Source organism: Leptodactylus fuscus, chromosome 5 (assembly GCF_031893055.1).
Source record: "Leptodactylus fuscus isolate aLepFus1 chromosome 5, aLepFus1.hap2, whole genome shotgun sequence".
NCBI lineage: Eukaryota > Metazoa > Chordata > Amphibia > Anura > Leptodactylidae > Leptodactylus > Leptodactylus fuscus.
The window spans coordinates 69544797-69559304 of record NC_134269.1 but is presented as its reverse complement, the minus strand read 5'-3'; the positions used below and the strand labels follow the sequence as shown (position 1 = coordinate 69559304).

Below are 14508 nucleotides of genomic sequence, written 5' to 3'. Positions count from 1 at the left end.
CTGAAAACTGAGCTAAAACAAAATGTAAAATAAGCCTTCAATAATCCTGGAGTATTATAAGCAGCAATCTGCTCTTTATATATACTTGTATTATAGTTATATTTAGCTATTAGAGGTCATGTCAAGGCCATAGACCTGTCTGCATGTCCTGTAATTACATTACATTGTACATTTATCCAATGTTATTAAATGAAGTTTACCTTGTATGGGATTCTCACAGACAGAACATTCTCCGATCTATTCTTACAGGTCTAACAACTTCTATCTGGCTATGCTCCTCTTTATGCTCTTTCTCTGCATGCTGCCTACTGTTTTTGCTATAGTACGGTATAAGCCATCTATAAACTGTGGACCTTTTAGGTAAGTTATCTGTAGAAGTTTGGCTGCCCATTAAAAGTGCACAGAGGGCTGTAAAAAATGTTGTTATCCCACTTATTAAGTCCCCTATTGCATATTTGTCAGGCTGAATGTTTTTTGGCCTGTGCTAGGATATGCTATCACTTTATTGGTGGACACCCTGAAAGTGGGAATAAAGAGCCTGCAATATTGTTTTCCCAGAGACCACCTTCTGTGCAAGGGAGGTACAGCCCAGCTCAATTGAAGTGAATAAGACTGGCTGAATTCTCCTGCACATCTAAGTTGCTGGGGGCAACTCTGTGCCTGAAAATACAGGAAAGTAGATTCAACATTGAATCAGAACTACAGTCTTTTCATTCTCAGGATTGTTGGGGGGATCCATAGGTTGCACTCCCAGTAATCCTTAAGTGATGGCATATTCTAAAAACTGGAGATTGGAATAACTGTTTAAAGGGATCCTATCATACAAACACTTCTTTTTTATGAGTAACACCTCGGAATAGCCTTAAGAAAGGCTATTCTTCTTCTACCTTTCGTTGTCTTCTCTGCGCTACCGTTCCGGTTTTTGTTGGTATGCAAATGAGTTCCCTCACAGCACTGGGGGCGGGCTCCAGCGCTCAAACAGCACTGGGGGCATAGATCACATTTAGACTTTCAGTTTGTTATTTATTTTGGTTGGGAAACTGTGGCAAATAACTAATATTGAGAATTTAGAGCTCTATTATTTTTAAGTAGCCCTGATCAGTACAACTTAAGTAAGTCAGCACTCGGTTTTTCTCTAGCCCTGACTGTTCCTGAGCAATATGCCCTGTTAGTTTAAGCACCCAATATGATAATTAAGCTCTCTATTGTCAGGTGGGCAATCCTGAGCTGAAGCATATGGTTGGTAATCATCAACCATACAGTGGAGAGCCTAATTGTACTGAAATTAACAGAAATTATTGCTCAAGAATGGTGGGGGCTAGAGAAAAAAAAATTCCAACTGTGATGTGATCAGTGGAACTACAAGCTATTGAAGGATGCAAAGATTTGAAGTTGGTTGAGATGATGAAAGGTCCTCTTTGAAGAGGACCTTTAATGTCCTCAGGAACATGCGGTTTTATATACCACTAGAAAGCTGACAGAGAGCTGAATTCAGTGCACTGTCGGCTTTCCCATTAAATGCCCCGGGGCAAGAGATATCGGTGCCGTTACCTGTATCTCTTCACTGTCAGAAGAGTATTCCTGACAGTCTGTGAGGCTGTGAGGAACACCCCTTTTGACAGTATTATCCATAGCCCTGTACTGTTAGATGGGGCGTTCCTTACCACCCAACCATTATGCTGAGTGGTGAGGAACACCCCCCACAGTACTAGTCTATGGATGAGTACTGTCAGCAGAGGAAAGGAGGGGCGTTCCTCACCACTCAACGTCATGGTTGGGTGGTAAGGAACGCCCCATCTGACAGTACAGGGCTATGGACAGTACTGTCAGGAGGTGCGTTCCTCACAGCCCAGTTAGACTGTCAGGAACACCCTTTTGACCGTGAAGAGATACCGGTAACGGCACCAATATCTCTTGCCCCAGGCAGGGGTGAACCTACCCCTTTCACCGCCCAAGGCGAACTACGGAAAGCCGCCCCCCCCCCCCGGGAGGAGGGGGCGGAGCAGAGGGGGCGTGGCGGCACGGAGGGGGCATGGCGGTGCGAGGGGGCGGGTCTTAGCGACGTTTGCAGGCAGAGAGCAGGCACGGAGAGGACGTGCTCTCTGCCTGAGCTTGAGGGGAGGCCGCTGGAGCAGCGCTGCTCCAGTGGCCTCCCCAAACCACCGCTCGGTGCTAAGCCAGTCCAGGACAGCTTGTCCTGGACTGGCTTAGGTAATCAAAAATGCCGCCCTCCCTGGGGACCTGACATAGCACCGCCTGAAGCGGTCGCTTCAGGTCGCCTCATGGGAGGTGCAGCGCTGGCCCCAGGGCATATAATGGGAAAGCCGACAGTGCGCTGAATACAGCACGCTGTCGGCTTTCCAGCGGTATATAAAACCGCATGTGCCTGAGGACATTAAAGGTCCTCTTTAACTACTTCATAAATACAGTGGTTAAACTGAGGGTAGATTTTAGGAAGAGTGAAAATAGTGAACAATATTGTTTCATAATTTTATTTTTTATTGTAATAGAACATAGAGTTAGTAATACATTTACTGTGTCACATTATATACAATGGAGTAAATGAATAAATTGTCATATAAACACTCATGCTTTGTATTGCTTTCTACAGTGGACATGCCTATTGTGTATAAAAGCTTTGTAACCATTATCTCAACAGTGGACAAGAGAAGATTTATGACATTATATCAGAAACCATCGAAACAGATTTTCCAGCTTGGTTCAACAAGGTCATGAGCTATGTCAGTAGCCCCGTGGTGGTGCTTCCAGCTCTGCTTCTTCTCTTGTAAGTGATCTTTGGACCATGATAATAGTGGATAAAATAATATTGTCAAAGATTTATATTGTGCATAGAAAGAAGCAAGGCAAACCTGTCAAAAATGTCACTGAATGGGTGAGAAAACTTCCTCAATTGAACACTATTAATAACCTGCTGTCAAAACATTAGCTTTAGGAACTAGTGGTGATGGAGATGGCTGCAGGATGTACAATACAAAAGTCTTGTATTCCTAGCATTCACTCCCATTATTGCATTAGAGACAATTCACACAAAGAAATGAAACTTATTAACTATATAGAAATGCTGATAACAATAATGGATCTGTTTTTAATGGATTATAGCAGAAAGCATAATGAATTATAACAAATACCACTCCAAATACACTGCAGTTTATCACACATGTGAAAAGAGCAACAACCTGCAATGAAATGAAATCTCAGCATTTAGACCTAATTCTACTAACTTTTTTTTATAATATTTCCGTTCATGGAGCTCATTGAAGACTTATTTTTATTGATACCCTTCTCAGGTACATTGATCCATTTTTATTCCATCTTTTGTGTAGTAAAGTGATCTAAAACTGAATTTCCGGCATTGTTTCTACCCTTTTTCATGGCAATTATCATGTTTTGTTACACTTACAGTCAGGGCAATACTATAGATGCATTTTTATAGCTGTATTTTGTGTTTGTGTTTTTTCTATCTTTCTATTTTGTTGAACATTTTACATGGTTTTTTTTTTACAAATTGATCCTTGATAAAATACACTACAGCATAATAACACTATTACTAATATAATGCAGTGTATTCTGGCTGACAGCATGTGGTGCAGAGCATTAAGGGATCAAGTTTAAAGTACCTATTTAGACAATTAAACTCTTCACACAAAATCACGTACATGTATGTGATTGGATGTGAAGGGGTGGATGAAGTGAGCTAAGGAGCTGAGCTCACTCTATACACGGTAGGTGATGGCTGTATAATACAGCCAGTATCTGCCGCTAACAGCTATGATCAGTGCCAACACTTTGGATGCCACGGTCAAACATGACTGCAGCATCTACACTGTGCAGGCGCCAGAGTGCCGCCATCTTTACTTGATCGCTGCACTCCAGAACATCATCAAAAGGCGTCCATCGGTTTTTATGACAGCCAGGAGCCTATTGAAGGCTCCCAGGCTTGTCATTAATATGACTCTATTACATGCTGCCAGAGACATGGAATTTTAATATTCACTGCAATACATTGGTATGAGTGATCAGACCCCCTAGGGTTCAAGGTCTCTAGGGTGTCTAAACATAAAAGTAAAAGAGAAAAAAAAGTTTTTTAAAAAAATATTAAAATAATACAAACAATATAAAAGTTGAAATCACCCCCCTTTCCCTAGATCCCATATAAAAATAAAAGTAAACTAAAACTTTAGGTATCCCTGTGCTTCCACAATGCCCGAACTATTAACATATTAAAATATTATCCCATGGCGGCGAAATGACCAAATAGCTGGGGGGGGGGGTTCAACTTTTTGCCTCCTATAACAAATGGAATAAAAAGTGATCAAACTATCAGAACTTCCCCAAAATGGTATCAATCAAAATAACATCTTGTCCCGCATAAAAAGATGCCATACCCAGCTCCATACTTCTAACTATGAAAAAGTAACAAGTGTCATAATATGGCAACATAAAAAAAAAATTGATGTCAAATGTTCGCCTTAGGGCCCTGCAAATTCCTAGTTATGACACAGAACCAGCCCCAGCCCCCTGACTCCTCCATCACCTTACTTTTTCGCACATAGTTACTTGTGCTATCAGGGCTGGCTTTACTATAGTCTGCCAGCCCCAATATCACAGGTAAATTACCTGTTAAAATGGAAGAGGAGTCAGAGCAATCTGGAGATTAGTGCTAGTTGCAATTATGGGAAATGGGGTTGGAACTAGCCTGGAATCCCCGAGTCCAAAAGAAGCAAGAAGTAAGGTACAGTAAAGTTCCTGGACAAACTCTTTAGTGCACATTATGTAAACCCTGCTATTGTCAATTTGCAAATTTTCCTGCTCTTATATGATTTATTGCATTTATAAGTACAGTCATTAAATTTAATTCTGTGTTTTTGCAACTTTTCTTTTATAGCATGTTGATTTATTACCTTCAGAGCATTGCAAGGTCATTAAAATTCACTAACAATCAGCTACGAGCACAGATCCAAACTGTAAGTAGATGTCCGTGAATAGGTGTTATTCTGAGCCACAATTACTTATATGGTACCTCTTGTTTTACTCAATTTTTATTTTCAGGAAAGAACTGAAGACAAGAAAAAAGTGTTTAAAATGGCTGTAGGTAGGTTTCAAAAACAAGTTTACATTCTACATCACCCCTGCAACAGAATTGTGAGGTGCTAAGCAGTTGTTTAGTGAAGCCCTCCAGGCCAGCCACCTATGTGCATGGGTCTAGGGTCTATGGGTCTAGGAGAACTTGTTTATCCTTCCGGGAAAACACCATCTGGGCTAGAAAGGGGAAGAAAGTAGTTAACCATACATGAGGACACCATCATTCATATCTGTCTACTTGGTCCAGTCTCCTCTGAATATCTAATGCATACATTCCTTCACTCTGGCCCCTTTACCAACATATTATTTCAACCCCTAGTTTTCTGTTACCCTCTCTGCACTCTTCATACATATAGGGATAAATTTACTATTTTAGTAAAATTTTGGACTACGCAGTCTAAAAGTACACCAGAGTTTTCACAGTGGCTGATAGTGGACGATAAATTTAGTGCATCTTTACACTGTCTTGTCTACATATATGCTACACATTAGATGACTTTCTTAGTGCCAGAATTTTTCACTAAATTTGGATAATTTTGTTGCTTCTTAAAGGAATTCTACCATTTAAAACTTTTTTTTTCTAGTTGACATGTCGGAATAGCACAGTGTACAGAGCCAAAATCAAACAGCTCAATACACCGTATAGTGGTGAGACGAGTTACTGCAGCTCAGCTCCCACTAAATAAACTCAGTTCAGGTTAATTCTAAATCACATATTAATTAAACCTGTTGACTTATCTACATTTGCACTACTTAGGTCAGATATCATAGAGTAAATTTATACAGTAATTCTGTAAAATACAATTCTTGAAATACTATTTCCATTACGAACTGTGGTTTCTTGCAATGTCCTTATTATTAGAGATGACCGAGTACTGTTCGGATCAACCGATCCGAACAGCACGCTCGCATAGAAATGAATGGACGTAGCCGGCACGCGCAGGGTTAAGCGGCCGGCCGCCGTCAAAGCGGAAGTACCAGGTGCATCCATTCATTTCTATGGTGCGTGCTGTTCAGATCATCTCTACTTATTATGTTAGTACATAACTATGTCTTCTGTACGCAGCGCGGTTTCAGAACAAAGATGGACTTGACAAAAAAAGAGAACCGGACAGTGACATAATAAGCCAAGAGTCTTCTGTACATTCATCGACTCCCAGGAAGAATGGCAGTGTGGTGAACTTTGAATCTCCAGGCAACAAACACAGTCGAATACAGACCATCACTCAGTCTGCCCCCCGTGTAGCTGTTCCCCAAATCCCAAATGTAAACTTGAGCCCTTCTGTATCTAGGGTAAAACAGCAGCGGACAGAGAACACTTCGAGCAGGTACGTGTACACTATAATTTCATGAAATAAATATGTAAGACAGAACAATGTACTAACCTCATAGATTTCAATGGATATCACAAGAGAAATTCATTCATTTTCAGAGATTGGAACTCTCTCTTCCTTTGCCACTAGGTTCAAAAGCAAAGATGTATGAGTATTTTAAAAGATTTGGTCTTACAGCCTCTCACTTAAACCAAATCAATTCTCTCTAGGCTGCGCTGATGAAGTCCAAAGAGACAGAAATGTTGCCGTCCGTAGCTGAGAAATTGATTTGGTTATAACCTCGCATCATGCAGTAAAGGCTTCTGGGAAGTCGGGCATGTTGTTCAGGGTGCTTGCTATAGAGGGCAGCATAACAGAGGCACTGTCTCCCTGTTTACATCTTGGGAGACAGATTTGCATATTCTTCCCATGTTCCTTTGCAGTGGAGCAACTATGGCTGTATAAGTCTCCACACACCTGAGAAAGTGGTCTCTCCCTAAGGAAAGACGTTATCCCCACAATCTGGTCTTTCAGCCTCTCACTTAAACCAAATCAATTCTCTCTAGGCTGCGCTGATAAAGTCCAAAGAGACAGAAATGGTGCCGTCCGTAGCTGAGAAATTGATTTGGTTATAACCTCGCATCATGCAGTAAAGGCTTCTGGGAAGTCAGGCATGTTGTTCAGGGTGCTTGCTATAGAGGGCAGCATAACAGAGGCACTGTCTCCCTGTTTACATCTTGGGAGACAGATTTGCATATTCTTCCCATATTTAAAAAGAGGTATTCCAGGCAGAAACATGTATCACCTATGTACTGGGTATGTGAAAAATGTGAGCTTGGTGACGATTAAACCGATGTAACTCACACTAGTAACGAGAATCCTCATGTCTCCCCACTACAAGATCACAACTAGGAGTTTGAGATAAGTGTCGGTCAAGCATGTGCTCTGCCACTCCCTCCAACGTCTTTGCCGCTGAAGGAAAGTCAAGGGATGGTTGACATCTGCGTTGGTATTCCATTCGGGGGAGTCCGCATGAGGACCCCCCAAACAGAATACCAAACACAATTGCAAGCGCTGTGCAGACTATAATGGGGTCTGTGTGCTTGCCACCAGATCTCCGCACAGAAGATGCGGAGAGAAAAGTACTTCACAATCTACTTTCCTGTCTGCATTGCTCGTACGGAGATCTCGCAGCAAGCACAAAGACCCCATTATAGTCTATGGGGTCCATGGGCTTTTACTGCACAGTGCTTGCAAATGCATCTGGTAGTGCGTTCAGGGGGTCCCCATGCGGACTCCCCGAACGGACTACCAAAAGCAGATATGAATGAGGGGTCAGCTGTATCAGTCAGCCCCATAAATGTGAAATGAGGTAGAAGGATATAAGCTTAACCCCACCACTTCATTCAAATGACTCAAAGCCATGGCCTTCTGGCAATTGGTTTGGGTCCCAATGGTTGAACCTCTATTTTTTATTTTTTTTGCCTATCCAGTGGACAGGGGATTCATGATTCTGACTAGAATATCTTTATGTACACAGTGAAAGACCACAACTTCAAATATTGGTACCTATGCAATAATTCTGTTTCCATCATAGGCCACCCAGTGTAAAACCGGGAAATTCAAGTGATGTCTGCAGAACTAAGAACTACAATTCAGTAGCGTCTAAGAAGCATATTGAAGATTCCCTATCAGAGCCCTTGTTCAGAAAAGGAATCAGACATGTAACACCTGAGCATCATGGATCCAGTACCCCAAGTGTTGTTTCTCACCGTCCACACACAAGGTATTTTATTGTTAATGAACATGAGTCTCGAAAGAAACTCTTGCGCTCAACATCTAGGCTTCCAAGACATTTCCGAATGGATGAGTCTGGGGACATAGTGGAGCTATACCCAAGAAATGTCAGGAGGTATCTTGTTCAAACTCCAAGAAAATCCTACTCACCGCACCTCAGTGAGGAGGAAGAGGAGGAACTTCAAAGAGATTTAATCCGCAAATCTAACCGGCCTCGTTCATTATCAGATCTCCGTCACACCCCTCGCTTTTATATTGGTGATCGTACGGACAGTCAGATTTTATCGGGAAGAGACTTGGCACGAATACAATATAAATCCTGGGAAGGAGGTTTCCAGGTTGACTCAGATAGACCAGCACATCATCGCAAAAAATTAAATATGAGGAACTATGATGTGGATGAGCACTTTGTGGAACGCCACAGGAAAGTAAAGTCAAAGCACAAACTTGAACGTTGCCATACAGAGTCTGACTCCATGTCTAATGCATCTAGCAGCGACCAGCAAAACAGCAGCACTGACCAATACATTCAGGTCATCCATAATAAAGACAAATACATTAAAACTGGTGGAAAGATGACAAAAAAGAAGTCAAGAGCAAGTGCAGACTTAAATCCATCAGCATTTAATGAACTTATTTGTTCAAACGTGTAGGATATTATTCCAGGCACCTCCATCTGTGTTTCTACTAAATATTCTCTATCCATATGCATAATAAACTATAGGAATTTGAATATGATTTTTTATACCATATACACACCTAGATATAAAAGTCCAGTATTCATAATGTTGGCAATACATGGTACCGATACTGAGGTAGCCAGTGGTTAGATTTTGTAGAGAAACTAAAATGTAACAGTAACAAATAAATCCTATATGTGCTGCAAATAAAATGGCTACACATAGTTTTTAGTAAATAATACTCATACGACACATTAAAGAAAGCCTTTTACTTCCATTGCCCCTATATTGTGACTACTGTGACAGTCCTTATACTAGGTTCTGGGGATAATATCACTCCTTAAGGAGTGAGCACCTTTACAGGCATATGGAGACTTACAAAGCCATTTTCGTTCCACTGGGGGATTATGGGAAAAATATGCAAATCTGTTTTCAAGATGTAAATAGGACAACAGTGCCTCTGCTTGTTGCCCTCTAGGGGAAGCCCTCTTAAACATGTTGTGTTATCCCATTGTGTCCTTATAATGTTATAGTCCTGCCTCCATCCTCTGAAGAGTAGGTATTCCATACTTACATTAGGAGAAGTTACATCTTGGAAAACAGATTTGCATATTTTTCCCATAGTCCTTATACTGTGATATTAGCAAGACTGAAGAACATCAATCACAGCATAGGGACAGTGTTGGAGTAAGAGAAGGAGCATGCAGGAACTGGTCATCTTGAGGTGAGGAGGCACATCAGTGACCCTTAGACTTCAGATGATCACTGCAACCAGGGCACCAACACCATGTGGTTCACATGAGGCAGGTGTCACATCCCCCAGGCTAATGGAAGTGTAGTAGTTGTCACCAGAGCCATAAGCTGTACCTTAGTTCCATATTGTGTACAGCACAGGTGCCAGAAATGGCTCCATACAGCTGAAGGGGCAACTGTGCCCCCCCCCCCCCAATTAGGATGCGTAGAAAAGCCATATTTATTCTTTATTCGAATGAGAATCTTGGAGCACAGGAGGAGTTTTCTTCTATTACTGAGCACTGCTGCATCAGCACTAAACATGGCCATCCTGCATACAGCCTGTCCTGCTGGGCAGTGGGAGGATCTGAAACATAACATTTTATTCTGCTAAAGACATCTACAGTATTAGTGGAGCAGTTTTTGAAGTAGCTGGGGGCAGTGATAAACTCGGTTTAAGACTAAAGCCCCATCTTGCATAAACACAGCGTTCTGGCTGTGGAAGAAACGCTACGGCAAAAAAAACACTGCATTTTACAGTATCTACAAAATGTATGGAATTCTGGCTAACGCTAGGTTCACACCTGCGTTCATCTGTCCGTTCTGAGCTTTCCATCTTCTGCATGCCAGAAGTCGGAAAGCTCAGACCGGGTCCGGCCGTGAGCGGCGGTGAGCGTTTTAGGCTCTCCGCCGCGAAACCGGATTTTTTAATCCGGACACAGAGTACTGCATGTCCGACTCTGTGTCCGGATTATAAAACCCGGTTTCGCGGCGGAGAGCCTAAAACGCTCACCGCCGCTCACGGCCGGACAGCTTTCTCACCCATTCAAATGAATGGGTGAGAGAGACTCCTGCAGGTTTCCGTCTCCTGCTCTGTTTTAGGCAGGAAACGGAAACCTGAACTACGGAGAGGGCAACGCAGATATGAACGAGCCCTAATTCTATCCACACATTGCCGAATAAAATCAAACAATGTAAAAGCAGCATTTTGAAAGATGCCACGTTTTGATAATCACAGCCTGTCAGTTATATCTTTGGAAACGCTGGCATTCTCTTTACAATTACAATGGGGCAAAAAAGTCCGCAGAGGAAAATTTTGTGAAAAAGCAATGAAAAGTGCTGTAGAAAAAAATTAATGGCTTTTCTGCTGATTTTTTTTTCTATCACTATGTTTTTCTAGAATGGGAGGAAATCCACACAAACATTTGGAGAACATACAAACTCCTTGCAGATATTGTTCCTGGCGGGCTTCAAACCAGGGTCGGACTGCTGGGGACTTCCCTGTTGGGCCCCGAGGCTTGACTTTCATATCCCCCCTCCATCTCTGTCCCCAGTTTCATGTCCCCCCCCAACTCTGCCCCCAGTTTCATGTCCCCCCATCTCTGCCCCCAGTGTCATGTCCCCCCATCTCTTCCCCCAGTTTCATGCCGTCCCCCACTTCATATGCCCCCAGTTTCATGGGCCCCCTACATTATGTTCCCTTCAATGTTTAACACAAAAAAACCACTTATACTCACCCTTCCAACGCTCCCCAACAGCTCTCTCTGCAGTCTCAATCACTCATAGTAATAGGTGCAATGTGACGTCATCACATCGCGCCTACACATGCAGGAGATGGAACGCAGCGTAAAAGCAGCAGCTGAGGACTGACAGCTCCTGCTTTAATCGTCTATGTATTCAACTCATGAGTTAAAACCGGGACCGCGGGACAGGACACCGACTCCGTGAATCCGGGACGGTGGGGAGGTATGCACTATGATGTGCAGGATGCCACACTGCATGTGAGAAGGAGGGGGTGGGGGCGGCACAGGATGCTGCTAAATGCCGGTAAGCTGTAGAAGTTGCGATCGGCTCACCTTCCATAAGATGCTTTTATCTACTCCGGAGTATCAGTCCTCATAATAGGCAAAGAATGGGGCCCCTAAAGGTGTGGGGGATCCTGGGCAATTGCTCAGTTTGCCCCCACCCCCTAACACCGGCCCTGTGTGTAAGTATGTGAGTGTAGCTTACAGCTGAGTTCACAATGGAAGATGGTGATCACAGCAAAAAAAACAAAAAAACTATTGAGTCTCACATCAGCTGAATCCTCAGCATGAATGACCTCTTTTAGGACATGATCACGCAGGATATCTAGTAATATTTTCATCATTTTACTGGTGATACATAGGGGGTATAGTGTTGTACCGTTTAAAAAAAACAATCTGGTTTTGATGTGTTAAGACAATAGGGGAGAGTGCAGAGAGGCCGATACCAAATTTATACCACATGTTGTATATTTTGCTACAACTTAACTTTTAATAATTGAAAAGGTAGCAAAAGACTGCCCAAACTCCAGGGATCACATGAAAACACAAGTCTCCAAAGTAACCACTATCGAATCTTTCTGACAAGAGAGAAAAGTGCCTGATGGACGCCACCGGGAATTTTGGCCTAGTTGAAGGATAACGTCTAGCTCTCCATCTGTCTGGTGGAGAGGATGGACCTTGGTCAGATTGATTGGAAGCTGCCATATGAGTAATACTTGGATGGCTCAGGGCACAGAATTGGGGCAGGTTCTCACTACACCCTGTGGTCTTTAGTAGAGATGAGCGAACAGTGTTCTATCGAACACATGTTCGATCGGATATCAGGGTGTTCGCCATGTTCGAATCGAATCGAACACCGCGTGGTAAAGTGCGCCAAAATTCGATTCCCCTCCCACCTTCCCTGGCGCCTTTTTTGCACCAATAACAGCGCAGGGGAGGTGGGACAGGAACTACGACACCGGGGGCATTGAAAAAAATTGGAAAAAGTCATTGGCTGCCGAAATCAGGTGACCTCCATTTTAGACGAATAGTGGATTTCAAATCCGGGTCATATGAGAATGTGAACTTTGTGACTATGAGACAGGGATAGCTGTACAGGCAGGGATAGCTAGGGATAACCTTTATTTAGGGGGGAATGTTATTAAAAATAACTTTTTGGGGCTCTATCGGGTGTGTAATTGTGATTTTTGTGAGATAAACTTTTTCCCATAGGGATGCATTGGCCAGCGCTGATTGGCCGAATTCCGTACTCTGGCCAATCAGTGCTGGCCAATGCATTCTATTAGCTTGATGAAGCAGAGTGTGCACAAGGGTTCAAGCGCACCCTCGGCTCTGATGTAGCAGAGCCGAGGCTGCACAAGGGTTCAAGCGCACCCTCGGCTCTGATGTAGGAGAGCCGAGGGTGCACTTGAACCCTTGTGCAGCCTCGGCTCTGCTACATCAGAGCCGAGGGTGCGCTTGAACCCTTGTGCACACTCTGCTTCATCAAGCTAATAGAATGCATTGGCCAGCGCTGATTGGCCAATGCATTCTATTAGCCCGATGAAGTAGAGCTGAATGTGTGTGCTAAGCACACACATTCAGCACTGCTTCATCACGCCAATACAATGCATTAGCCAGTGCTGATTGGCCAGAGTACGGAATTCGGCCAATCAGCGCTGGCTCTGCTGGAGGAGGTGGAGTCTAAGGTCGGACCTGAATGGAGACTGGTGTGGAGCGATCTTAGACTCCGCCTCCTCCAGCAGAGCCAGCGCTGATTGGCCGAATTCTGTACTCTGGCCAATCAGCACTGGCTAATGCATTGTATTGGCGTGATGAAGCAGTGCTGAATGTGTGTGCTTAGCACACACATTCAGCTCTACTTCATCGGGCTAATAGAATGCATTGGCCAATCAGCACTGGCCAATGCATTCTATTAGCGTGAACTGAGTTTGCACAGGGGTTCTAGTGCACCCTCGGCTCTGCTACATCAGATTGCTACATCTGATGTAGCAGTGCCGAGTGTGCATCAGATGTGTAGTTGAGCAAAACTGACTCAGCACTGCTAAGTCTCTGCATTCGCATAGGAATGCATTGGCCAGCCTTCGGCCAATCAGCGCTGGCTCTGCCGGAGGAGGCGGAGTCTAAGGTCGGACCTGAATGGAGACTGGTGTGGAGCGATCTTAGACTCCGCCTCCTCCAGCAGAGCCAGCGCTGATTGGTCGAGTTCCGTACTCTGGCCAATCAGCACTGGCCAATGCATTTCTATGGGGAAAAGTTAGCTTGCGAAAATCGCAAACTGACAGGGATTTCCATGAAATAAAGTGACTTTTATGCCCCCAGACATGCTTCCCCTGCTGTCCCAGTGTCATTCCAGGGTGTTGGTATCATTTCCTGGGGTGTCATAGTGGACTTGGTGACCCTCCAGACACGAATTTGGGTTTCCCCCTTAACGAGTTTATGTTCCCCATAGACTATAATGGGGTTCGAAACCCATTTGAACACTCGAACAGTGAGCGGCTGTTCGAATTGAATTTCGAACCTCGAACATTTTAGTGTTCGCTCATCTCTAGTCTTTAGGAAAGCACCACTGCGTCATACATAATTTATTTCATAGACACTTTATGTGGATTTGGATTGATTTGGGATTATTTAATGTTTAGAAACATGAAATATTTATTTTTGTACCCACCCTAAGGCGGCGTTCACACTGCCGCTGCTGTCTGCTTTGAATGGTATCTGTCCGTGCAAGTCATTCAAAGGTGACCGCTCATGTGTGTTTTCAGCCTCTCTGCCTGGAAACCATTGTTTTCCCACGGACACAAAGTCCTCCATGAAGGGCTTTGTGTCCGCGGAAAAAAACGGTTTCCAGGCAGAGAGGCTGAATAGGATTTCAAAGGTGACCGCCCGTGCGTGTCATTCGAAGGTGACCGCCTGTGTGTGTCATTGAACGGTGACCGCCTGTGCACATCATTCGAAGGTGACTGCCCGTGTGCGTTTTTAGCTTCTCCACCTAGAAACCGTTGTTTTCCCACAGGCACAAAGTCCTCCACTGAGGGCTTTGTGTCCGTGGAGAAAAATGGTTTCCAGGCGGGGAGG

The 14508-nt window shown here is 43.7% G+C and overlaps 1 protein-coding gene across 1 annotated transcript in view; it reads left to right on the top strand.

Moving 5' to 3' along the window:
• TMC3 (transmembrane channel like 3) overlaps positions 1-8894 on the top strand; it is a 56313-nt gene extending 47419 nt beyond the window's left edge. Inside the window, exons 17-22 of the mRNA XM_075273377.1 lie at positions 250-360; positions 2660-2785; positions 4907-4985; positions 5071-5113; positions 6170-6431; positions 8014-8894. Of these exons, the coding sequence (XP_075129478.1) occupies positions 250-360; positions 2660-2785; positions 4907-4985; positions 5071-5113; positions 6170-6431; positions 8014-8866 (1474 nt within the window). The 3' untranslated portion in view covers positions 8867-8894. The remainder of the gene's footprint in view (positions 1-249; positions 361-2659; positions 2786-4906; positions 4986-5070; positions 5114-6169; positions 6432-8013) is intronic.
• Positions 8895-14508: the final 5614 nt, after the last annotated feature.